The sequence below is a fragment of the Marmota marmota genome, unplaced genomic scaffold (assembly GCF_001458135.2).
Source record: "Marmota marmota marmota unplaced genomic scaffold, marMar, whole genome shotgun sequence".
Taxonomy (NCBI): Eukaryota; Metazoa; Chordata; class Mammalia; order Rodentia; family Sciuridae; genus Marmota; species Marmota marmota.
The window spans coordinates 36,540,618-36,564,509 of record NW_026000229.1 but is presented as its reverse complement, the minus strand read 5'-3'; the positions used below and the strand labels follow the sequence as shown (position 1 = coordinate 36,564,509).

Sequence of the window (23,892 nt, the reverse complement as noted above, 5' to 3'; positions counted from 1 at the left end):
CCAAGCCCTATAGCTCAGCTCAGTGGTAAAGCACTTCTAATTTGCATCTCTAGCACCAAAAAAAAGGAGGAGGAGGAGGAGGAGATACTAGTTATTCATTCTGGCACATCCACAGGATGGAACAGGTGGTAGGCAGCACCACAGTAACAAAATGGGACAAGCTTCAAGATTGCAGGTGGAAAAGTCACAGTGCAGAACAGTGTGAGAAAACCCTCCTTAGCCCCCTAGATCGTGGATGGAATCTGCTAGAGGAGAGGAGGGATGTAAGTAGGGACAGATGTTCTTTAACTTTTTGCAACTTGAACGTTTTGTCCTAAGCTTGCACACACCTACACACAAAACAATGTCATTCCCACTGAAGAGTATTTCTGAAAGGTGAAATGCTAAGTAAATTGTCTGACATATATTTTGTATCACAATTTGGATTCAAGCAAGAGGTGGTTTTGAGAGACCAAAACAATCTAGGTGAAATTGGGGTTTCTTGAGGACACTACATTATGGTACAAAAGAGAAACATCCCCAGCTACAGGAAATGGGAATTTGGCAGAAAGAATTGGAAAAGTGACAAAATCTGGGCACTTTGCCACAGAACACCTCCTCCTTGTCACTCTCTGCAGCAGGTCCCCGATTCCGACCTTGCCTGCATTCTCCTGGCTTTACTGTGAAGTGCAAATGTTTAATTTACCTCCCCTTTTCTTTCCTCTCCTTCCTATCTTTCTTCTTTTCTTTGATCACTGAAGAGCAGGATCCTTGTTGGCCAGGGTCCCAGGACCTGGTCCCACTACTTTCCCCTGGGAAATGCTGACACTTGGCTGAGCTGGCCTTGGGATCCTAGCCTGTCTATTGTGGGTCTAACCCCAGTTCCATAAAAAGAACAGTGACTGCCATTCCAGCATTCTTAATCACAACTCTGCTAAATGCATGTTATCTCACTTGATCTTCAGGGCCCCACACTAGGACCTAAACTCAGGTCAGCCTTCTCCAGGACCCATAGTAAGCTTGCCTGCACCTCCCATTTTACTATCTGCTTCCATGGAAATCACACATGCCAGGAAAGCCCTGTGATTTTCAGGGTTTCAACATCTACTGGCTTATTTTCCATGAAGTCAATCCCTCTCTCTCAGCTTCAGGGCTAAAAAGAATAGATAATATCCGGCCAGGCGCTATGGCTGATGCCTATAATCCCAGAGCCTCAGGAGGCTGAGGCAGGAGGATCATGAGTTGGAGAGACCAGCCTCAGCTGGTCTTAAAAATAAAATAAAAAGGGCTGGGAATGTAGCTCAGCGGTAGAGCTCTTTCTTAGCAAGTGCATGGGTTCAATCCTTAGTTCTGCCAAAAAAAAAAAAAAAAGAAAGAAAGAAAAGCTAATATCTATGGAACACGTAGGTATTTACATACCTAATGCCAACTGTATATTCTTACATCGTACATGCAAAACTGTCTAGATAATTCAGATCCTCACAAAATCCAACACTGTGAGGTTGAGTACTTTTATCCTTTTTTAGGGAGGAGGAAACAGAGGTTCAAAGAGGCGAAGTATCTTGCTTAGGTCAACCAGCTAGGGGAAGGGCCAGGGAAATGGAACGACACTGCAGTGTCTCTCAGCATGCACTGCTTCTTTTCCACCTAGAATCCTGCATTTACAATCCATCACTCCCATCCTCCAAGTCAGAGGCCACCACTGGGGTGGGAAGGAGAATCTTGTTTTCACATTTAACAGGGATCAGCGTTGTCAAACAAGAATGTCCCCATTATGCTAGGGAAAGCTATTAAACATTTAAAGAGCAAATGAACTTTTTTTAAAAACCTTCTTTATGTTCATTAGAAGTTCCTAAAGTCACAGACTATCTTAAATAGGTCTACAATGCTTTGAGGGTGTTCCTACATGGAATGAAGGCACAAGTAGAGGACAGCAGCATCAGGCCATGACTGCCTTCCTGTCAGATGCCCAAGAGGCTAGTGTAATAGTTGTCACCTGATCACCTGGTGACCACTGCAGGTTAGAATTGTCTCTGCTCCCACAGGAAGATGCTGCTTAGTCCCAGAGCCCACTCTGGTACAGGGCTGTCCTACCCCCATCCCCTCTCACCTCCTTCATCCCTTGGAGGGCAGCACTTACCCTAGGTAAAATGGAGATGAGGGACTGAGCCGAAGTCCTTTTCAAGCACTTTTCTTTCACTTTGCCTGGGGGTGGCGGGGTAGGAGGATTGGCTCAGGAATAATGGCCCAGTGCTACCCCAGATTCCTCAAAGCGGAGCCTTCCTGCAGCCTTTGGGTCCCACCCAGGCATCCTGACCCAAGTGCCAGGAGACAGCACTTTCACATGTTCCCCGGGTGAGAACTTTGCCTGTGGGAGCCTGGTGACCATCCCACTAGCCTTCAGTGCATCATTCACAGCTACAGAAGCAGAAGGGGGCTGGAGAGGAAATGGTAGGACAAGAAGCAATGATGGCCACAGCCAAGGGAAGAGAAAACCAATCAACCAAATGAGCCTACAGAAACTGAGCGGCAGTCCCCTGGCTAGTTTGTTCCTGCCTGGAACAAGAATACCCTGATGTACAATGATAATTCTGTGTAATCAAGAGAAGGTTTAAAAAGATAACCTTTCAATAGCTTCCTGTTACTCTCAGAATAAAATCCACCCATTTTTCCAAGGCCTCCAGTTCACACCAGCAGAACCCCCTGATCTCTTTGCCCACCACTTCCTGGCTACTCCCCAGCCTCCAGCTCTCCCTGAACCTGCCCTCTGGCCTTTGCTAATGCAGCCTCTTCTTCTGCAGAGCCTTCCCTGAAATTCTGCTGGGTGAATCCTCCATACTTTCTGTGCAGCCTAAATGCTACCTACTCAGAGACCTCCCCTGACTAGCCACTTAAAGTAGGAACACATCTCTGAAGGATGCAGCAAGAGTTTCCTCCAAGCCCTTGTTTCAACTTCCATTTGTTTTGTGTTTTGGCTCCCCCATCTTTTCCCCAAGTCCATGAAGGCAGCCAAGGCTCCATCTTGCTGCTGTTAAATCTAAAGCATCAGAGACCTAATACATAGTAGGTGCTTAAGAAATTTATCAGAGGACACCTTGCAGAGTGTCGTACCTGGCAGACATTCAATGTAGAAAATCTCCTTGTCCTTTCTACTGTCCTTGGAATGAGAATATAGGACAGTATGTACTGTCTTTCCTCAAGATTACCATTAAAAATTACTAAAGGGGAAAACAAACAAACCAGAAGATTTGAGGTTTGAAGGGAAAAGCATCAATTATGTAGCCTCATGTGGTATCCTTCCCTAGGGCTGCCTTCTCAGAGTGTGTGACTGGCGGCTGTCCCGGTTGGTGTCAATGTCTCTAGTGATTCATGGCATGTGCTGTGGAACCAGCTTGTCTGGTTTGAAACTCACTCAGATACTTTATCAGTCACTTTGGTCATCAGCTACCTTAAGACTCATTGGCTTAAACAATAACTCTCTGGCGGTTCTGATCATGGGCTGGGCTTAGCTGGGTGGCTCTTGGTTGAGGTCTGTCATGAGATGAGAGACAGCAGTTAGGGCTGCAGTCATCTGATGCCTAACCTGAGCTGTCTGATGGCTCCTTCATGCACATCTCAGCTGAGTCAGCCGAACAGCTGGGGGCTACCTGAACCTCCTGGCTTTTCTGGGGATCAGCTTGGGCTTCCCTGCAGTATAGTGGCCTCAGAGTAGTCAGCCCTTTCAGATGACAGCTGTTTTCCCCTAAATGAACATTATAAGAGTTCCAGGTAGAATCTGCAGGGCTTCTTATGGCCTGGAGGTGGGAAGTCATGAAGTGTCACTTCTGCAAATTCTCCTGATCAAAAGTGAGTCAGAGGGTCAACCAGGTTCAAGGGGAGAAGCCTGCACAAAGACCTGAATACTGGGATGAGCGGCTCCAAGTATGGTGGAGAGGGAGGAGGCATGGATTGAGAATACCCATCATTCTTGCTCTATGACTCTGAGCCAATGCTTAACCTCTCTGTGCCTCACTCTTCTCTTCTGCAAAGTAAGACAAATGGTCCCACCCCACAGAGCTTTTGTGACGAGCAAATGACTTCTAATATAGGGAATGCACTTAACTTATCATGTAAGTATTAGCTATTAATCTTTTTTTTTTTTTTTTTTTTGGTTCCAGGGATTAAATTTAGGGGCACTTCACTGAGCCACATCCCAAGCCTTTTTTTGTATTTTATTTAGAGACATCTAAATAAAGTACTAAATAAGTACTTAGGGCCTCATTAAGTTGCTGAGGCTGGCTTTGAACTTGTAATTCTCCTGCCTCCGTCTCCCGAGCCACTGGGATTACACACATGTGCACTGTACCCAGCTAGCTGTTACTCTTGTTACTCAGAATAGTAAGGAGCATGCTTCTTCCCATCGATTTATCTATCTCCCAATATCTATGAAATATTCTATGATCATGAGCTACTCTATGTGCAAAGTAAGAGAAATGTTCTTTTCATTATAAAAAAATTTTTTTTTCCTCATTTAAAGTCCAAATTTTAAGTTTGTATAAAATCAGTTACATTTAAAATATTAACAAAAACTAAAAACAGCTGCCAGGGCCTGGACAATGGCATTTTGAGTCACATTGATAATGTGCTCACTTTCAGGCCAGAGCCACCGACACTTGTGGTGTGGAATTTCCCATGGCATTGGTAGAAAAGAAGCCACAAATATGTTTGTCAGCAAACTTCCCTGAAACAAAAAGAAATCAGGATTTCCTGCCAGAGGCCTAAGTAGTGAGTGATGTCTAGCATCTCACAACCCAATCTGATACTGGACTTAGCACTGGCTAGAAAACAGGATCTGCCAACAAATCATCAGAGATGGGCCTCAGTCCCTGGGGCCAGACACTGTTTTGTTGCTGCCAAATCCAAACAAAGCTCAGAGGTCACTGAACTCCAACTCTAAATATAAAAATGGCTTCATGATCAGAGTCTGTGATCTATTCTATAGAATTCTCTACCCTACTTCCTATCTCTCAGTGTTCCAGGCAGCCTTTAGGATAAAACCTGGTCTTTGCCATGTGTGTGCCCGCCTGCCATGTACCCATGATCTAGCACACGTGCTACTCTTATCCCTCCAAAAGGCCCTGAGCTCACTCAGCTTTCTTTGTTCTTTCCCATTCTTTCTGTTGTCTAGAAAAGATGGTAACAGTAAGGGCAGCTGTGGTTATCTCTCCCTTGGCCAGGCACCAGGCAGATGCTGTGGTAAGAGCACCACACAGTCATCTCACTCCACCTTCACCCTGGTCCACTGAGCTTTGCTGGCCTGTGAGTTTGCCCATTTATCCTGCCAGGTATTGATTAGGAAGAGCTGGGCGTGGTGGCACCTGTAATATCAGCTACTCAGGAGGCTGACACCGGACACAAGTTCAAGGCTAGCCCAGGGTGACTTATTGAGACTCTGTCTAAAATAACTAACTAACTAAATAAAAAGCTCTTTATGAGGCTAGACATATAGATCAATGGAATAAATTCAGAGTTTACAAATAAACACTTATATTTATAGCCAATTATTTTTCCAGACAAGGGTGTCAAGATAATTGGGAAAATAATTGTCTTTTCAACAAATGGCACTGAGGCAACCAGATTTCCACATGCAAAGGAATGAAGCTAGACTTCTACCTCACATCACAGGTAAAAATTAACTTAAAATGGATCAATGACTTAATGTCAGAGCTAAAATAAAGCACTTAGGAAACAATATATGAGTCAATCTTCATGACCTAGGGTTAGGCAAAGTCTTCTTAGATAAGATATCAAAGTGTAAGTAACCAAAAAATAAAACAAAACAAAACACAAATAAACCTTAATTGACATTAAAAACATTTGTATTTCAGAGGATATCACCAAGAGAGTGAAAATACAATCTACAAATCAGGAGAAGATATTTGCAAATTATATATCTGACTAGTACATAGAATATAAAAAGGAGCTGTAACAATTCAATAAATAGCCAAATGAAAAAATGGACAAAGGATCTGCCAAAGAAGGCATACAAGTAGTCAACAAGCACATGAGAAGAAGCTCAACATCACTGGCCATCAGGGAAACACAAATCAAAACCACAAGGAGATACCAATTTCATATCCACTAGGAGGGTAATCAAAGAGACACACAAAACCAAGTGTTGATGAGGATGAGGAGAAACTCAAGCCCTCAGACACTTGTGACAGAAATGTAAAATGGTGCAGTGGCTTTGGAAAACAGTCTGGCAATTTTCAAAAGGTGTAAGTATGGAGTCATGATCTGATCTAGCAATTTCACACTTAGACATAGATCCAAAATAAATGAAAACATATGCCCACACAAAAACTTACACATGAATGTTCATAGAGTATTTCTCACACCAGCCATAAATTTGAAACAATTCAAATTCCTATCAACTGATGATAAGCAAAATGTATATCCATTTTATGGAATATTACTCAGCCATAAAACAGAACCAGTACTGAGATATACTATAATAGAGAAAATCCTTGAAAACATGAAGCTAAGCAAAAGAAGTTAACACGAAAGGCTATTCACTGAATGGTTCCATTTATATGAAATGTCCCAAATAGGCAAATCCCTAGAGGTAGAAAGTAGATAAGTGGTTGTCTAGGGCTAGGGGAGGAGGAGAATGGGAGTGATTGTTAATATGGTATAGAGTTTCTTTTTGAGATGATGAAAATGTTCAAAAATTCATTGTAGTGATGGTAGAAAAAAAATACTGTAAAAACGAGAAAACCACTGAATTTTTTAAAAATTGAGAATACAAAGCCTAAATAAATAAATAAATAAAAAGGGAAGAAGCACCTTTAGCAGTTTCACTGACTCTACCTCTTACGTCTCCTCTAGTTTGGAGCTGGTATGCTCATTGTGCATCTTGATTAGAACTCTGTAAGACACAGGGGCCAGACTGGCTCATCTATGTGTGTCCACCTCAACTGTGGGTGAACATCTGTACACGCCCATCTGGGTCACTTTAAATTCTGGCACCTTATGGCATTAGAGCAGATTATGCTAAGTGAAGCTAGCCAATCCCTAAAAAACAAATGCCAAATGTCTTCTTTGATATAAAGAGAGCAACTAAGAACAGAACAGGGAGGAAGAGCAGGAGGAAAAGACTAACATTAAACAGAGACATGAGGTGGGAGGGAAAGGGAGAGAAAAGGGAAATTGCATGGAAATGGAAGGAGACCCTCATTGTTATACAAAATTACATATAAGAGGTTGTGAGGGGAATGGGGGGGAAAACAAGGAGAAAAATGAATTGTAGTAGATGGGGTAGAGAGAGAAGATGGGAGGGGAGGGGGGATAATAGAGGATAGGAAAGGTAGCAGAATACAGCAGTCACTAATATGGCTAAAATGTTGTCTCCCTGACTTTCCTAGGTGTGGCCAGCCCATCTCACTGGCTTCTCATTGAGTTCAGTGTCTCCTGTTTCCTTCCTAGTACATGGAATTATTTACTTAAATGTATAAAACAATTTATCAGCTTCTTTTTGTCTGACTCTCTCTTTAGAATATCCACTCTACAAGGGCAGTGACTATCTACCTTGTTGGCTTAGTTAGTATCTGTTGCATGAACAACTTTGGAACAATTTGGTGCACTGGTGACTGGCTGGATGACCACCTAAGACTGAAGTGACCTCAGGACAGGGATAATCTGTACCTTTTTCATCCTGACTTGGTATCTGGCTCATGGGAGCTCAAAACATCTTGGCTGAACTTGTTCATTTGAATGAACTGCTGCCAGCCTAGAGGGCAGTCCTTCTGGGTGAGAAGAGGCTCTGTCCACTCTACTTGATCTAAAGGTGCTGATGCAGGGCCTGCTGAAGAAGCCTCAGGGATCTGAGAGCTTGAACTGCTATAAAGTTAAAAATCTAAGAAATCAAGCAGAAAAACCAAGACACCTGCACCAACTGCAGATGGGGAGTCAGGACGTGAACAGCACCTATAAGGGCCATGGCAATGAGCTCAGATGACCACAGTGTGTGGTGCTGCTTAAAAGCCGGGATGGTCCTTGGCTGTAACTGCTGGTGATAAGAACATGGTGATGGTACTACTTCACAAATGCCCCTTTTTATTTATTATTTCCTACTTTTATTGATGATACCACCCAAATCAGTCCTGAACTTCCTTGTTCCCAGGGATAATGGACAGGTATTAGCAGGGCACTCTGGAACTCTTGTTGAGGCTCAGGGTGTACCTCCCAAGCCCTGGGCTTGGTTGGCCCCTCCCAGTTGACCCCAGGTCTCCTTCAGGGGTCAGGGCTGCTAGAGAACCTGATTAACCTCTTGCTCCAGGCTTCTCAGTTCTTTAGGGGAAAAGACTCATTTCTTTTTGCGTTTTTTCCTCTAATTCTTCTCATTGCCAAAGCCTAAGAGGGGAAGTTATTCTTATCTGGACATCTCTAAATGTTCTCTCTCCTTTCCTGGGCAGTCATCAAAATCCGGTCTTTTGTCTTTAAAGTTAAAAAAACTTGTCAAGTAGATGTGTTTGTACTTCCCTGATTATGGTCTGTTTTCGCCTTTTCTGGTTTTTTTCCACACCCATATTAATCACAACATGGATTTCCATGCTGTTTCCCAGCTCCATCAGTTCTTTTCTAATTAGGTTTGAGGCCCTCAGCTTGGTTGGCAGACCCTTGAAAGAGCCTGTTCATGGGGACCTGCCAACACTCAGGTACCAGACTTAAGGATATTTGTATGTAAATGTTAAAATGCGAATTAATGATTTTGAAGCTTCTGTTCTATGCACAACTGCAGTTTATTGCTTTTACAAGAGTTTTCTGCCCTTGTATTTTTCATCATCTTCTCAGTTCTAGTTCATTGGCTTATAAAGAACAGGCTGGGAAGGCTGGGGTTGTAGCTCAGAGGTAGAGCGCTTCCCTCTCACGTGGGTTCGATCCTCAGCACCACATAAAAATAGATAAACAAAATAAAGGTATGTGTCCATCTAAAACTATTTTAAAAAATTAAAAATATTAAAAAATAAAAGAACAGGCTGGGATTGGTAGAGACAAGGGCCTCAATATCAGGAAAGACACTGTTTTTAAAAATTTTTCTAAATTTGTTCTAATTAGTTAAACATGAGAGTAGAATGCTTTTTGACACATTGTACCCAAATGGAGCACAAATTCCCATTCCTCTGGCTGCACATGGAGCAGAGTCACACCAGTAGTGTAATCATACATGTATATATGAGATATTCTTAGATTTTCACTTGACAAGCTGTTGGTCTGAGAAGAATAAATAGATGTGTTTGAAAATTCAGATTAAGAGCTGTTTCTTTTTTCTGTAGAGTTATTTACATTAAAAATATTTTTAGTTGTAGATGAATACAATATTTTTATTTTATTTTATTTATTTTTTTAATGTGGTGCTGAGAATCAAACCCAGCCACAACCCTAGCCCATAGAATTATTTATATTTTTAAAAGGGAAAACTGTACCATTCTTGTTGCTACAGTCAAGTCTATTGAAAGCTACCCAAAACCTCACACTTTTAGGAAACCACAGGAATAATTTATGCAACAAAACCAGCACCTCAAAACACCTCTGTGCTACATACAGATGGACAAGTACAACGGCGGCCCTACTAGAATTGTTCAGTGTTCTCTTGTTTAGACAGGGATGTCATGAGTGAAGCCAGAACCCAGAGGTTTGTCCCAAGAAGGTGGGAACACATTGGTGTCCATGCCAAGTCCAGAAATAAATCCTAGCTTATGTTTAGTTTCTGCATGGAATAAACAGTATTGTAGGAAGCAAACAGTGCAGGAGCCAGAACAATAACAGATTAGGAATAAAAACAAGGATGTGCATGTGGATAAATGTGCTCTTCTCATTGCACAGAATAAAAAACCTAGGTGCTGTCATCAGGGGCAAAGGAGGTTCCATCTAGAATGAACTAGCTCAGATTTTACCTACCCAATTCAGGAAAACAATCCAGAAAAATCTCAAGTTTTCAAAATTTAATTCTTTGTTGGCAAGAAAAGAATCAAGAAAAGTTTGTGGAACTTTTAGGGTGGCTATTAATGGGTTAGAATAAAGTTATTATAAATATATCAGAACATTTTTATTCCTGCTTGATGGAAATTCAATTGTTTATGCCAGCCAGGAAACAGTTCAATAACTAAACTTAATCTTTTGTTCCTAAAGATTTTCTGCTAACTATAATTAAACTGGGGAGCATTTGAAGGGTAACATTTCTTTACAGAGCAGTACACTAATGACTGCTCCAAAATCAAGGGCATGAATGGGTTCATTTATATAGTTCATAAAAAGGAGATTTACATGACGGTTCCTCCCCCAATTGCTTGCTGGCTGGCTGACTAGGCAATCTTGCTGAAGGGAGCTCAACAGGAGGCTGGAGGCAAGCACAATGTCCTGACCTCTGAGGTAACTGCTGGAGTCTGCTGGTGAGAAGGTTATACTGAGATGAACATGAACTAGTGACGACCACCTCTAACACGAGTGAGCTGGCCATGTTCTGTATCAAACCTACACCATGGAATGTAAGTTATCCCGTGGAAGGTTTAAGTGTTTCTTCTTGTCACCAGTGACTGACCTACAGAAGGGTATGTACTGGCTGTATAATGCCCACATTATGCTTGTGACCACACTGGCTCCTCTCCCCAGCACAGAATATAAAAGCCCCAGGTCTTATGATGCAATGAGAGAAGATTAATGAGGAAGCATGGAGCCACAGGTGAGGTGAGGCACGTGACTGAACTCCAGGCTCAGAGTCCCTATTTCTGCTTTTACCACTAAGGCATCTGGACTCCTTATGGGAGTACATTCTCACTGGACATGAGGCCACCTGGTCCCCAGGGTTCTGGGACCTGGCTAATGTGTGTGAGAGCTGCCCAAGATGATGTGAGACCAGTTTGGAAGTTCAGGTCCCTCCTGCCTCCATGCGATTCCCAGCAAAGCAGCACCGATGCTCAACCTTCCTTTTACAGTCTGCCTGGCCCTGAGCTGATTGACAACACAGGGTTTGATGGAATCAATGTGTCTTCCTGGGGATGCTCAGCAGTCACCATATACTCACCCACCTCCTCCTGCATCTAAGCCTCCTTCCCAGCAAGCTCTCTGCCCAGGGTTTGAAGTCTTCCCCAGGTAGGGGTGGGCTGGTTCCCACATGGCTTTGACCTTCAGCTACTGCTAGAAGCAGTCATTCCTTTGAGCCTGTTCTCCATACTCAGTATCTTGTCAATCATTTTCACTGAACCCACTCTACAGGTGTCCAGATTGGTCACTCATCTGCCTGGCAGCTGGAAAAAATTTCCATGATGGCTGTACAGCAGCTTTCCTGGAGGTGTGTAAAAGGCTAAGAAAACTATTAAAGATCTTCCCTGTCCATGACCTTTGCACATCCTTGATGGCACATCTAAAGAAGCCAACTTTTCTGCGGGTGTGCCTCATTCAAAACTCAGTCATTGACTTATCTCAAGGCCCTCACTCCCTCCCTTCAGGATATGGCCAGTCCTTGGGGGGATGAAGTGTCCCTTCAGGGTATCACAAGGTCACATAGGTTGTTAGAATGAAGTTTCTCTGTTCTAATTTGTATTTAAGGAGCCCCACTGGGAATAAGACTTTGGAGTCTCACCCGTGGCGAGGATGCTCCTTTTGGGACTTCCCAGTCAGGATCCTGAAAAGCTGCCCTGGGATTCCCCAGGTACATGATCAGATGTTGGTATTTCTCTGGATCCAGTGATGTATTTTTTTCTCTTCCTCTCTTGCCTATCACTTCTGCTGCTGCTTCCATATTATTTTCTAAAATAAATGCTATCTTGTATAAGGAGAGTGTCTTACTGTCCCTCAGATCTGACCTGCCAAATTCAGCAGCTGCACACATGTGTAATGCTTTAATGTTACAGTGTGATGGTGAGTGGGAGTTTCCTTGGTTCTGACTGCTCAAGATTATATTTAGGTTTCAAATAAATAATAAATTCTAATCAACTAGCACGGGCTAGACATATATAGCAAGGGCTTAATACACAGTAGCTGTTACACTATCACTAATGCACACTTCAACTAAAGCTTTAAATGTAAGAGAGGCCTACTTGATGAGAAAGATAAGTCACTAGGCTTTTTGAGGGTTAATACATAAAAATGCACAAAGGAAAACAGAGAAGGCAGTTATATATCAGCAGCCCCCCTTCCTGTTTCATAGCAAAACACCTGAAGGGGAGGCAGAGACCCCCCCAATGTTTTAAATGTCTGTGGGGTCACAACTGGCATGTACTCCTTTGCCCAATGCTGACATCACTTCCTGGAGAAGATGGGACCTATCTAAAGCTGGACAAAAGGACATCAGTATAAGCATATTTGAGAACAAAGCAGGGGCTGGGGATGTGGCTCAAGTGGTAGCGCGCTCGCCTGGCATGCGTGCGGCCCGGGTTCGATCCTCAGCACCACATACAAAGATGTTGTGTCCGCCAAATACTAAAAAATAAATATTAAAAAATTCTCTCTCTCTACCTCTATCTCTCTCACTCTCTCTTTAAAAAAAAAAAAAAGAGAGCAAAGCAGTATTTGCAATAGTTTAAGCTAAAAACTGCTTTAAGATACTTCATAATCTTTGGGGTTAATGTGTTGAAAATGTCAGCTGACTGACTAACCACCAACTGTGCCCCAACACCATGTGACCATTCAAGCTTGGGATCCCCAGCTGCCAGCTGCAGTGCTGTCACTTGTGGCTTGAGGTCCTTCCTCACCAATTGCTATGTCTGTCAGAGCAGCAGGGACCAGCTGACTGGCTCAAACCATATGTGCTATTTCTGTGCACAGGATGTGAGGAAGGTGAGGAAGTGCATGCCGTGGTAAATCAGACCAGGATATGAGTCAGATCATATTATAAAGGGTTGAAAAAGACTGATCTTCAAAGCACACTGAGCATCATGCTGGGCTTCAACATAATTGGAAAGGAGCCACAGTTTGAAAGACGCTTATAATTACTAAGTAAAGGAGAAACACTGAAGACTGTGAAAGGTTAAGTTTGGTCAAAGGCCTACAAGTGAAAAGAAATAGATAAGGTAGAAGCCATACTCTAAGGGTCTTAAAATTCTGCAATAAAAAGAAAGATTTACCAGGATCACCTACTTCTCCAACATATTTTGGTCAGATAAGCAGAGGTAGTCAAGTAGACAGATAAGCAGAGGTAGTCAAGTAGACAGCACAGAAAAGCTATAAGATGTTGGGCTTGCCTTATTTTTCTTTTTCAAACAAAAAATTTTATCTGCAAGGCAATCTTTCTTGGGCCAGATTAATGGTCCTAAACTAGCTCTTCAAAATAAGAGAATCTATGGACAATGAGGTATAAAGATATGCCCCAAAATATGGATGTCTGTAAGTAACACTCGAAGAGTAAAAATCTGTTAACAATCACAATATCACAAATCAGTTAAATAAACCATGGGGTGTCCCTTTCCTGGAATCCAAGCAGCTGTTAAAAGAAGTGACATAATTTGAATATTCTTACATAAAATGATGTCTGAAATAAACTGTTATGTCAAAATATCAAGTTGTAGAAAATGTGTATGGCAATCACATTTCTGCTAGAAATGATGTTTAGAGAAGTCTCTAAGGAGTCAGAGAAGCCCACTTAAAATTGTTACTAGTGACCCATTGAATCATTTACAACAGCTATTTTATTTTTAAAAAATATTTATTTTTTAGTTGTAGTTGGACACAATTCCTTTATTTTGTTTATTTATTTTTATGTGGTGCTGAGGATCGAACCCAGGTCCTCGCATGTGCTAGGTGAGCACTCTACTGCTGAGCTCCAGCCCCAGCCTCTACAACAGCTATTTTATAACAGAGAATAAAACCAACAAAGATATTTATAAGAAAAGAATAGTACACATCTGTTTTTTTTTTCTCTAGTTGCAAGATTCTGGGAGGCCTTAGGTGGCCTAATGGTATTGCCAGCATCCCTGGCTGAATCAGTGTGCAGCAGGACAAACCCTGGGAAGGGTCCAGTTCTGGGCAGCCCTGAGCTCTCTGCAGGTCCAAGATGGCAGCAGGGAGGCAGCAGAGTCAGCATTTCTGAAATGCCATGGGAAAAGGGCTTACTGGCCTCAGAAGCCCTTTGTTTACCCCTGCCCCTGTCATGGCACCCTTGCAGGGCCTACATAATTGCACTTCTGCTTGGTGAGCTGTGGGGAGCTCACAGCCTAGACATACTTGTAGCCATGACCCCAGACCACCACTGCTCAGCCTTGGCATGCCAGCACATCTCAAAATGGTTTTACTGGCTTGATGTTCAAGAGGCTGCAAAGAGTTATTAGTGAGGTGTGACAGAAACAATTCATCTGCACATCACTTCCCTCCCAGCAGAGCCTTGTGGAAGCATCCTTTCTTCCACAGCCAGGATAAAGGGAGGTAGTTGACCTGCCCCTGTCACCACAGGAATCCATCCTAATGCCCTCCCAACTACGCATTTCCTCTCTGTAAATCAATGTCCTCTGGTCTTCCTGACAGCCCCTTTCTTCAGGAGAGAGGGGAGGCAACAGGCCATCTGTAGAAACCACATGCCCAGGTCTGCAAACAACTGTAGCTTCAGCCTTGTCTGCTCAAGGCTGAAGAAGCCCATGCGATTGTTGAAGTATTTTTGTTCTTCTTAGATCTACTCTTGAATGCCTTACAGGCTGTTTCCACTGAGTTCTATGACAACTTGATCAATGTCTGACTTCTTCACCAGAACAAGAGCCCCTTGAGGGAAGAACTTGCACCGTCCCCAGTGCATAGCACAGCATCTGCTACCAAGTAGATGCCCAGTAAAGGCTTGCTCAGTGAAAGGATGATAAAAGGGCTGCTGGGGGATCCATGGAAGTGGGAGCAGGAAGGAGCTTGGGAGGCTTCTCTTCCCTCCCATGTCCAGCTTGCCTCCTCTGTTTTTTGTAATATGTGTCCAGGTGAATAGTTAGCAAGAGATATTTCCCCTCTCAAATGCTGGAGACTTATCAGAGCTGTGTATTAACAGATGACAGAGTTTAAAGGAATGAGGAGACTTTAGAAAGACCCCAGAAAATTTCTCAGTTGAAATGCAGAGCCTGTGATGCTGACCCCCTGGTTGTTTCTTGGGGGCCCTTCAACTTATCCAGGGATGCTGTGAGGTGTCCTGGACAGTGGCTGTGCTAAAGGATAGGAAGAATATGACAGAGGCCAGACATGGTGGTGCACGCCTGTAAACCTAGCAGCTCAGGAGGCTGAGGCAGGAGGAACGTGAGTTCAAAGCCAGCCTCAGCAACTGTGAGGCAATAAGCACATCAGTGAGACCCTGTCTCTAAACAAAATACAAAAAAAGAAAAAAGAAAGAAAGACAAAAGAATATGATCCTCTTCCCATATCAGAGAGGATCTCAGACAGTCCTGCAGGAGGGCAGAGGGGGCAGGATGGAGCACTGACCTCGGCTGATGCGCTGCTTCTCCCCAGATAAGATGCCAGGGCTGTCAATGATGCTGATACTCTTCAGGACCTGATTGGGCAGCTGGGAGCACATGAACCTAGAAGAACCAGACAAAAAAGGCAGGGTCAGAACTGGGCCTCACAAAGGGCTCTAACTCCGGGTGCCCAGGGCTTTCTGGGCCCACTTATGTCTGTTAAGTGGGGGTGTAGAGGAGGTTGGCGGACACTAAAGAAGCTTGTAAAGTTGCCTGTACAGCAGGGGCTTCGAAAGAATGATGGCAACTCCACTGGTGCCACACAATGATGCCAGCATACGGGACAGGGTGTGGGAGGTAGGCTGGCTACTTACCATTCGATCTCTAACTGTTAACTTTCATTTGATCCTCATATTAACCTCCCGAGGAAAAAAATTACTATCACTTTGGGGTAACTAGCTCAGTGTCACTCAGAGCTAGATCTTACATCCAGGTCAACCTGACTCAAGTCCATGAGCCTCCCTTTCCTTCCTCCTTGCTCTTCCTGCCCAAGCATCCCTTCTCCTGTAGGAAATCCCATGACTCCTTTAGAGGGCACTTCCCCACTTGGCTACAGTACCCCAAACTCCCTGTCCTGTCCTGCCCATTTCCCGGGGTGAGGGCTGGAGGTATTGGGGCCTATTTCCTTGTCTGGTACCCCAAAATTCAGCACCCAATGCCTCTTTGGTTTTAGGTCCAGGGAAGGGCAGACACCTATGTGCAATGCCCCAAATCTTCCAGGTGTTTAGGAGTCCTAGAAGTTCCCTGGCAGCAGACAACTGGGCTGCGGCTGGGTCCTTGGATGAGCTTTTCTAAGCCTCTTTCCTATCTCTCACTTGCCTGATGCCACTTCCTTCTTCTGACTGTGGTCCTTCCTGTTCTGGTTTTAGTCAGCTACCTTTGCGATGGCCTCATGGAAGCAGATTGGGGTAGGAGGAAAATTCTGGCCTGGGGGTTGGCAGACCTGGGCTCAGTTTCTGCTTAGTCTTTGCCAATGATTTTCATGGGCCCTGGACAAGGGCTTCCCTCTTTGGACCTCAGTTTCCTTATGGGTGCTGAGACACTCTGGACCAGAAACTGGTGATGTTCTTTGTAGCTTTACCACTGTAAACTCTATGAGTAACAGCAGGAAGCACTTTGTTACTTCCAACAGAGGCAAGAGAGCCTGGTCTGGATCTTTGTTAGGTCCTGTGTATGTTTTAAGGAGGAAACAGGAGTGCCTCTCCTTTTCCTGTCCTATCAGTGGCCAACTTCTTTCTCTGTGTGGCAGAAAGCTTGAAAATACTCGATAACAGCTCAATTCTTCCATTCAGTGGAAGTGGTGGGGATTACTCACAAAGTAAGTATGCTGGGAATTCGGGTCAGGGAGGCCGCCCAGCCTCCACAGTGCCTATGAACAGACTGACTCCACAGGCAGCGGAGGGTAACCCAAGCCTGGATACCAATTTGACATTTCAACATCACTTTGCTTCAAGGTGCTCAGGACAAGTTTTTCCATACATTCTTTCCTATCTTTCCAAATCATTCCAGGAAGACAGGGGAAAGGAGGATCCTTTCTCAGGTGGAAAACTTGCAGCATAAAGCAGGAAGACAACTTGAGGCCATGTGCTAATGCATGGCTGACTGGGGACTAGACACCTAAACTTTCTTCCTTCTTTTTTTGCAGTCCTGGGGTTGAATCCAGGGCCTCACACAATGCTAGGCAAGCACTCTACCATGAACTACATTCCCAGCCTGCAACTTAGCATTTTTGATATCAGATGAGTAGAAAGCAACCCATTTAGTTAAATATGTAATGTTAAAAATAGAGGGTCAAGAGAGGCACATAATGTAATCCCAGAGACTTGGGGAGGCTAAGGCAGGAGGGTTGAGAGTTCAAAGCTGGCATCAACAACTTAGTGAGGCCCTAAGCAACTCAGCAAGACCCTGTCTCTAATAAAATATTTTAAAAAGGACTGGGGTTGTGGCTCAGTGGTTAAACTCCCCTGAATTCAATCCCTGGTACCAAAAAAAAAAGGGGGGGGGGTTGAGTAAATTTAAAATAAATTGCTCATTTCTGCTTTTACCTCCCCACCCCTGCACCCTGAACTACACTGCCCAATGCCAGGAAAGATTTGTGAGTAAAGCATATAGGGATTGCCAAGCACCGTTTGTAAATTCACAGAGCAAAACACAACTAACTACCCAGTTGTCTAGAACTGGGGGAGAAACTGAGTTCTAAGCACATCTGGGGTGGCCCCCATTTCTTCTCATTTCCTCCTTTCTATCAAGCAGCCCTGGTGATGCTAAACATATTGCACCTACATGAAACTATTTTACACAAACTGTTCCCATGGGGAGGCTGATGTTTCTCCAAAACCACAAGCTCACACTCAGTATCAATTTTTCCAAAACATAAACCCTTAGATTTTGGTGTGTGGCTGACACAGGGATTCAAAATTTACATACTGTTCACTCCCTGTGTATAAAGAAACGGCATTTTAACAGCTCCCAGGCTTCCTGACAACAGCAGAGGCTAAATGTGCGAGCCAGAGAGAAAAAGTGCAATGAGCTGATGTCACCACACGACACATAAGGGAGCCAGGCCAGGGGCCTAGACAACTGCCAAGGGGAGAAGAAGGAGGAGAGCGAGCCCTTGGGGGCACATGAGAGGGACCGCTGAAGTTGTGTGTGCAAAGCTGGATCCTACTCCATGAAAGAGCACGGGTGGGGTTGGGCAGGAGAGCACAGAGCACCAATGAGCACTCAGTCCCCAAGGCAGCCACAGCTGCACTGTAAAGCTAGAACCATAAAGTACTCTACCACTGAGCCACATCTCCAGCCCACAGATGTATTCTCAAAAACCATTTAGCCAGGTATGGTGGTGCTACATGCCTAGAGTCCCAGAGACCTGGGAAGCCTAGGCAGAGGATCACAAGCTTGAGTCCAGCCTGGATAACTTAGTGAGATCTTGTCTTAAAATAGGAAAAATTTAGAGGACTGAGAGTATAGTTCAGTGGCCGAATGCTTTCCTTGCATGTGCCAAGCCCAGGGTTAGATCCCTAGTACCACAAAAGAAAAAGCAAACAAATAAAAATCCACATTTTATTGTAATCGGAAAGTGATTGATGCTTCTCTATCAATCATGTTTTACTCTCTGCATTCAGAAAGGAAGGTAGGAAGCAAGCTCACTTGTATCCATCACAGTCAGCGCAGGCGAGGCCTGTGCCTTTCTGCTGGAATGTTTCCAAACACAGATTTGCTGTTCCAGGATGGATTTTCTACTCCTTCCTGAATGATTAACACAAAGTGCATCTGTGCCTGGCCTTCTCCACATGAAATATGTGGACATGTGCTGGTCAGAACCACAGCTGACCTGATGAGCTTTGTTTTCAAAAGTCAAAGAAGGGAAGGGAAGAACCAAGATTCTTTGCTGGGTCCCCATTCCATGTCACCTCCAAATCTAGGGAAGGTCGGGGTGGCAGAAAGAAGTGGTTGACACTCTAATGGCACAGGCTGTAAGGTTTTGGGCATGTTGCCAGGAGTCCTGACTCACAGTAAAGTGAGAGGCGAGAGAATAGATTACTTAAAATTGCTTCTCAATGCTAAAATTCCAAGTCAATGATCAATTTTTTTTTTCCACAGATGAGGGTCTTTTTTTTTTTGTGGTGCTAGGGATTAAACCCAGGGTCTTGTGCATGTGAAGCAAGCACTCTACCAACTGAGCTATATCCCCAGCCCCATAGATTTATGAGATTTTATAAATACCAAATAATCATATTAGATACTATAATAATCAAATTTGGATCAAATTAGCCCTGAGGAGAATCAAACTTTTTAAAATGTAGTTCAGCTGAGGAAAGAGACAACTTTGTATAAAGAAAAAATGGCTTTAGAAGAGACATAACATAATGGGGCTTCTCCAACTAGAGGGCAGAAAGACTGGCTGGAAAGGAGAGTTCAGTGATCAGTTTTTCAAGAATTCAACTTGTAAAAGAACCTTAACACTGACTGAATTTTTAATGAAACAGTGATCTCTGTGGCGTTTGTAAAAACAATAAACTAGCAGCAGCATTTACTGACCTCTTACCATGTGTCAGGTCTGTACTAAGCATTTCCTCTGCACATGAACTCAATCTTTCCACAATTCAAGGGGCCTATGGGCTGGGAGCTGTCATCTTATAAAGAAGACTGGGGCCCAGAGAGTCCACATGCTGTAACTTGCCAAATCCCATGGCCAATAAGAGACAGAACTGGGATACTGTTAGCCTGGCAATTCTGCCTGTGGAGTCCAGGGTCTTAGCTATATGGCTACTAATACCTCATGCTTTTGAGGTAATAGTAGGGGAAAATGTCAGGTCCTCATCCCTGATACTTCTGGAACTGACCGAAACACACTGGTGTCACCAGGACCTGTGTGCTCAGTATGCTGCTGGCTGGGTCCATTCCTTCTAACCTGCCTCCTCATGCTTTTGAATCATGATTTTTGTGTCCCTTTAGCACACACAGGGAAATATCTTGAAACATGAGTGACATGCCACAGTCCTGAAGCTCTTCTCCCAAGGGCTACCTTGTGGAGCTTGCTCTCTACCTGTTCGTATGGAGGGTAGGGGCAGTGAACAGAAGGCAGATGTGTGCTTTTACCAATTTCCCTCGTGTAGGTCTCTAAACCTCTCTGAGCAACTATTACAAGGTTATTATAACTATCATAACTTAGCTATTAGGCTGAAATAAATTTAAACGTACAGTGGTGAGAGTATAGAACTGTTTCAAAGCATTTGACCCCAGCCCATTTTATTCACATGGGTAAAACCAGAGAAATTACACGCCCATACTAAGTAGGAGAATAAATAGGACACAGTCTATAAAAAAGACTTTAACAATTAAATTGTAATAATTATTACATGGTCCTGCCACAATGGCTGACCTAACCTTCTAGTGCCCAGGAATAACTGAAGTCTACATCTAAACTATATAAAAGCCCCTGGTTGCCCTTTGACTAAATCTTATGAAATTATCACTTTGAAAGGTAAAAGATGGTTGAAGACTGGTGATTTCACATGGTTCAACCTAAACAGTTACTTTTATAAATCCTCTCTTGATGGCCAGTGGTGAAAACTGGGTGCAATGCACCAGTCTGGAGGATCTGTCTGAGCCCAGGGAGTACAGCTAGTTTTCTGGAATGCTGGACCCGTATAGGCAGCTGCCAAACAAGAACAATGATCTGGAAGTCACTTCAAGTCCCAAGGTTAAAAATTAACAGGAAAAGCTTCGGCAGTTTATTGTGGTTATTATGACAAATGTACTACAACACATAAACAAAACATAAAACAGTTATCCTTTCAGATTTAAATAAAACTTTTTTTTTTCTGCTGTGTACAGAGTGATTCTTGGCAAAAGCCTGTTTTCCTTAATTTCTGCAGCTAAATTAGGTGGAGAAGTCAGTGTGTGTGTCTTCCCCAATGTTGTGGACATATGGCAAGTCATTTTAAAAAAATTTCCCAATGGGCCAGGCACAGCGGTGCACACTTGTAATCCCAGTGGCTCAGGAGGCTGAGGCAGGAGGATCGAGAGTTCAAAGCCAGCCTCAGCAATTTAGCAAGGCCCTAAGCAACTCAGTGAAACCCTGTCTCTAAATAAAATATATAAAAGAGTTGGGAATGTGGCTCAGCAGTTAAACACTTTGGAGTTCAATCTCTAGTACTCCCCCTCCCCACCAAAAAAAAAAAAAATTCCCAATGGTAAATAAGTGATTAATAAGTGACTAAATATCTAAAACTCAAATAATAATATTGAATGAACCCTCATTTATTTACATAGAGGTAACAAATGGAGTACAAGTCCAAAACCATACCTGTGTGTTCTATAATGGGCAAATTATCACACAAACCTAAGACAGTGGTTTTCACCATCACCATGAACCATCATCAGGTCTGCCTAAAGTGACAGTGCACTGGAGGGACAGTTTAGACTCCTTCAATTCAAAAGGAACTTTCAAAAATTTAAATCCTAGGGCAAGCAATTAAAGTTATTTTTTAAAAATGGAATTTCTTTTGTGAGAGACTACAATTAAAAAAAATACCAGATTTTAAGACTAAACACAATGTTTCTTAACTATCTGGATTAAAAAGTATTTCTAATTTTTAGAAAAGTAGACTGTGGAAAAAACAACATGCAATTCAGAAGCAGACTGCATGGGAAAATGTTGGTCCTCATCCCTGATACTTCTGGAACTGACTGAAATGCACTGGGGTCACCAGGGGCTGTGTGCTCAGCAAGAAGCTGGCTGGGTCCATTCCTCCTGGAGTGACCTGCCTCCTGATACACTGTAAAATGTCAATAACCCACTGCAATGGTGCCACTCCAAAAAAGGTGGACCATGGGACTCCTCTCTCAAGGGAAGCAATGGTGAAGTTGTTTTTTTTTTTTAAGGAAAAAAAATCATTTCATCTCTGAAAATTCTTGCATTGTCTCATAATGAGCTTTTGGGAGACAGCCCTTGGCTAAACTAAAATAATAGGCCTTGATTTACACATCTACCAAACATAGTGAAGTTTCAGAACTCCTTTTGTTGTAGACTCAACTCCTCCTTTTATCGTTCAAGTGTGAACAATTCTATAATTTGCACTTGTCTTTTCAGGAATTCATCTTCATTTCTCAGAAATGCACCACAGACCTCTGCTAGCCTCTTCAAAAATCAGCCTGGGAGACTGAGCCTCAGGCTCCACTGGATTTGCTTAATGCTGGGTGGTGGTGTTCCAAGCATCACCTGGTTCTACCTTGTGAAATACTTGACTCTTCTACTGTTCCCAGAAGGATGCTGAAAAACCAGCCTCTACCTCAAAGCAAAGCCTGTCCAAGGAAGGGACATCACCTTTGTCCTTGGAAAGACCCACAGAGCACTCCAAGGCACATTCCCACCCTGCTAAGTTGTTTATCTACAAATAACAGGAGAGATCTGCTGCACCAGGTGTCCCTGACTCAGTCAGGCTAGGTGGGGATCCATAGCAGCCCCCTAGAAGCCACCAATCAGCATGAGACAGGGAAATACCTGGGATGCCAGATGACCCTCCCAGTAGTTTATGGTGGTTGATAACTTTGGGAAACCATTTAGTTCAGCACGTACACCCCTCTTGGCTTAAACCAATCAGTTCAAATAAATCCCCCTCTTGTAGTAACCAATCACCCCTACCCAATTTGTTCCCGCCAGTGAATGTGCTAATCATGTTTTAGAGTTGTTATTTGATTTTCCCACGGTGTGTGATGATTTGCTAAGAGATGCTATGATGTATGTGAAGTCCCTGCCTTCCCCAAAGAGTGTATAAAACTGCTGCAAACCCTGGGCTCGGGGCCTCTCAGTGTCACCAGTTGCTATGTGTGCGTGCGGAGGACCGAGCTAGCTCGCAATAAACACCTCTTTGCTGTTTACATTGATCTTGGTCTCTGGTGGTCTTTTAGGGGTCCCGAATTCGAGCATAACAAAGCTACAGTCATGTAAGTGTGATTGAGCGTCCTGTGCCAACTGGCACTCTTTCTTAAATAAGAGCTTTTGTGAAGCAGTAATGTCACGCAGATACCGTCACTGCTTGATCAGGCTGTCTGCTTTAACATGTGCTGTGAATTTCCATGAGGCACGTCCCTTACACATAAGCCTTTGTCAGTGCTTAGCTAGGCACAGGGTGGTAAACAGGAAGGGGAAACCTGAATTCTAGTCCTGATTCTGCCTGTTTTTGATAGCCTCTTCTTGAATAAACCATTTTTTTTCTGCTTCTAGTTTTCTTACCTATGAATTGGACATTGTGTTGTCTATCAACCCCTCAAGCATTATGTAGATGAAACTATGTGAACTACACCTTGGGGAACAATCATTATCATCTCTACTATCTCTGCTGGAAGGCAATTTGGGGATAGCCCTGAAGTTAAACAGGGGCAGTAGGCAAGGACTCAATCCTAATGCCATTCCATTGGGCAGCTCAGTATTATCTATGGAGAGATTCTCTGGACAGATGGCCTGGGATCCAGTCCCAACACTGCTACTTAGTGGGGAGTGACCCAATGGAAATTAAATTAACTCCTCTATGCCTCAATTCCTCTTCTGTATCTTGGGTATAATGGTAGAAGCCATGCCAAAGGATTTTTATGAGAATTTAAAGCCAAAACACCTCAGCTTTCTGTGTTTAATATACAAGTAAAGTTTGGAACAGTACCTGACACATGGTAAATATCATATAATTATTTCCTTTTATTTTGCATATTATTCTAAACTCAATTAATAGTTGATTATATAATGCATGAATTATTTCCAGCAAGTTTTAAATTCTGAGATAACATTGCCATTCAAAATCCTTCCTGAATACTTCCATACTTATCTGCTGTGTGTTTGAGATTTGAAAAACACACAGTTTTTATTAGGAAAGTAAATCATTTGCCCAAGTCAGACAGGCCAATAACTACTTTTCCTGCTTTTGCCTTTGTGAATACATAAAATGAGAATTTG

General features: G+C 43.3%; 1 protein-coding gene across 1 annotated transcript in view; it reads right to left on the bottom strand.

The window, feature by feature from the left end:
• The window catches only part of Ehd4 (EH domain containing 4), a 90,001-nt gene that overhangs the window by 39,040 nt on the left and 27,069 nt on the right, over window positions 1-23,892 (bottom strand). Inside the window, exon 3 of the mRNA XM_015480781.2 lies at window positions 15,403-15,500. Coding sequence (XP_015336267.1) covers window positions 15,403-15,500 — 98 coding nt within the window. The remainder of the gene's footprint in view (window positions 1-15,402; window positions 15,501-23,892) is intronic.